This window comes from Phaethon lepturus, unplaced genomic scaffold, assembly GCF_000687285.1.
Source record: "Phaethon lepturus isolate BGI_N335 unplaced genomic scaffold, ASM68728v1 scaffold43249, whole genome shotgun sequence".
Classification (NCBI taxonomy): Eukaryota; Metazoa; Chordata; class Aves; order Phaethontiformes; family Phaethontidae; genus Phaethon; species Phaethon lepturus.
In genome coordinates this window covers 9,889-10,200 of record NW_010566517.1, presented here as the reverse complement: position 1 = coordinate 10,200, position 312 = coordinate 9,889, and the positions used below count along the sequence as shown (strand labels likewise).

The following is a 312-nucleotide window of genomic DNA, read 5'->3' as shown; positions in this document are numbered from 1 at the left end:
GTATCATTTTGGGTGGGTTTTGTTTGGGATTTTTTTTCATTCTGTGATGGTTTTGCCCTTCTTGGCGACCAGCCATCCGACCGTCTGGGCAGCGGCAGCCCCCGACGGACAGCCGTCCCCTCCGGTGAAACCGCACTTCCAGGACCGGTGTCCGGTGAGGTAACGGAGGAGGGGGGTCCCTCCCCCCGGTGGCACCGTCCCTCCACCGCCTAAAACCCCTTGATGTAGCAATAGGCTTCCAGGGTGGCGAAGAGGATGTACAGCAGCCAGAGGCTGACGAAGAGCAACCGCGCAGCCAAACTTGCACCCCCG

General features: G+C 60.6%; 1 protein-coding gene across 1 annotated transcript in view; it reads right to left on the bottom strand.

Moving 5' to 3' along the window:
* Positions 1 to 209: 209 nt before the first annotated feature.
* LOC104627334 (sodium/calcium exchanger 3-like) overlaps positions 210 to 312 on the bottom strand; it is a gene marked incomplete at its 5' end in the record, with an annotated part of 3,273 nt that continues 3,170 nt past the window's right edge. Inside the window, one exon of the mRNA XM_010295499.1 lies at positions 210 to 312. This exon is cut by the window's right edge and continues 289 nt beyond it. Within this exon, the coding sequence (XP_010293801.1) occupies positions 210 to 312 (103 nt within the window).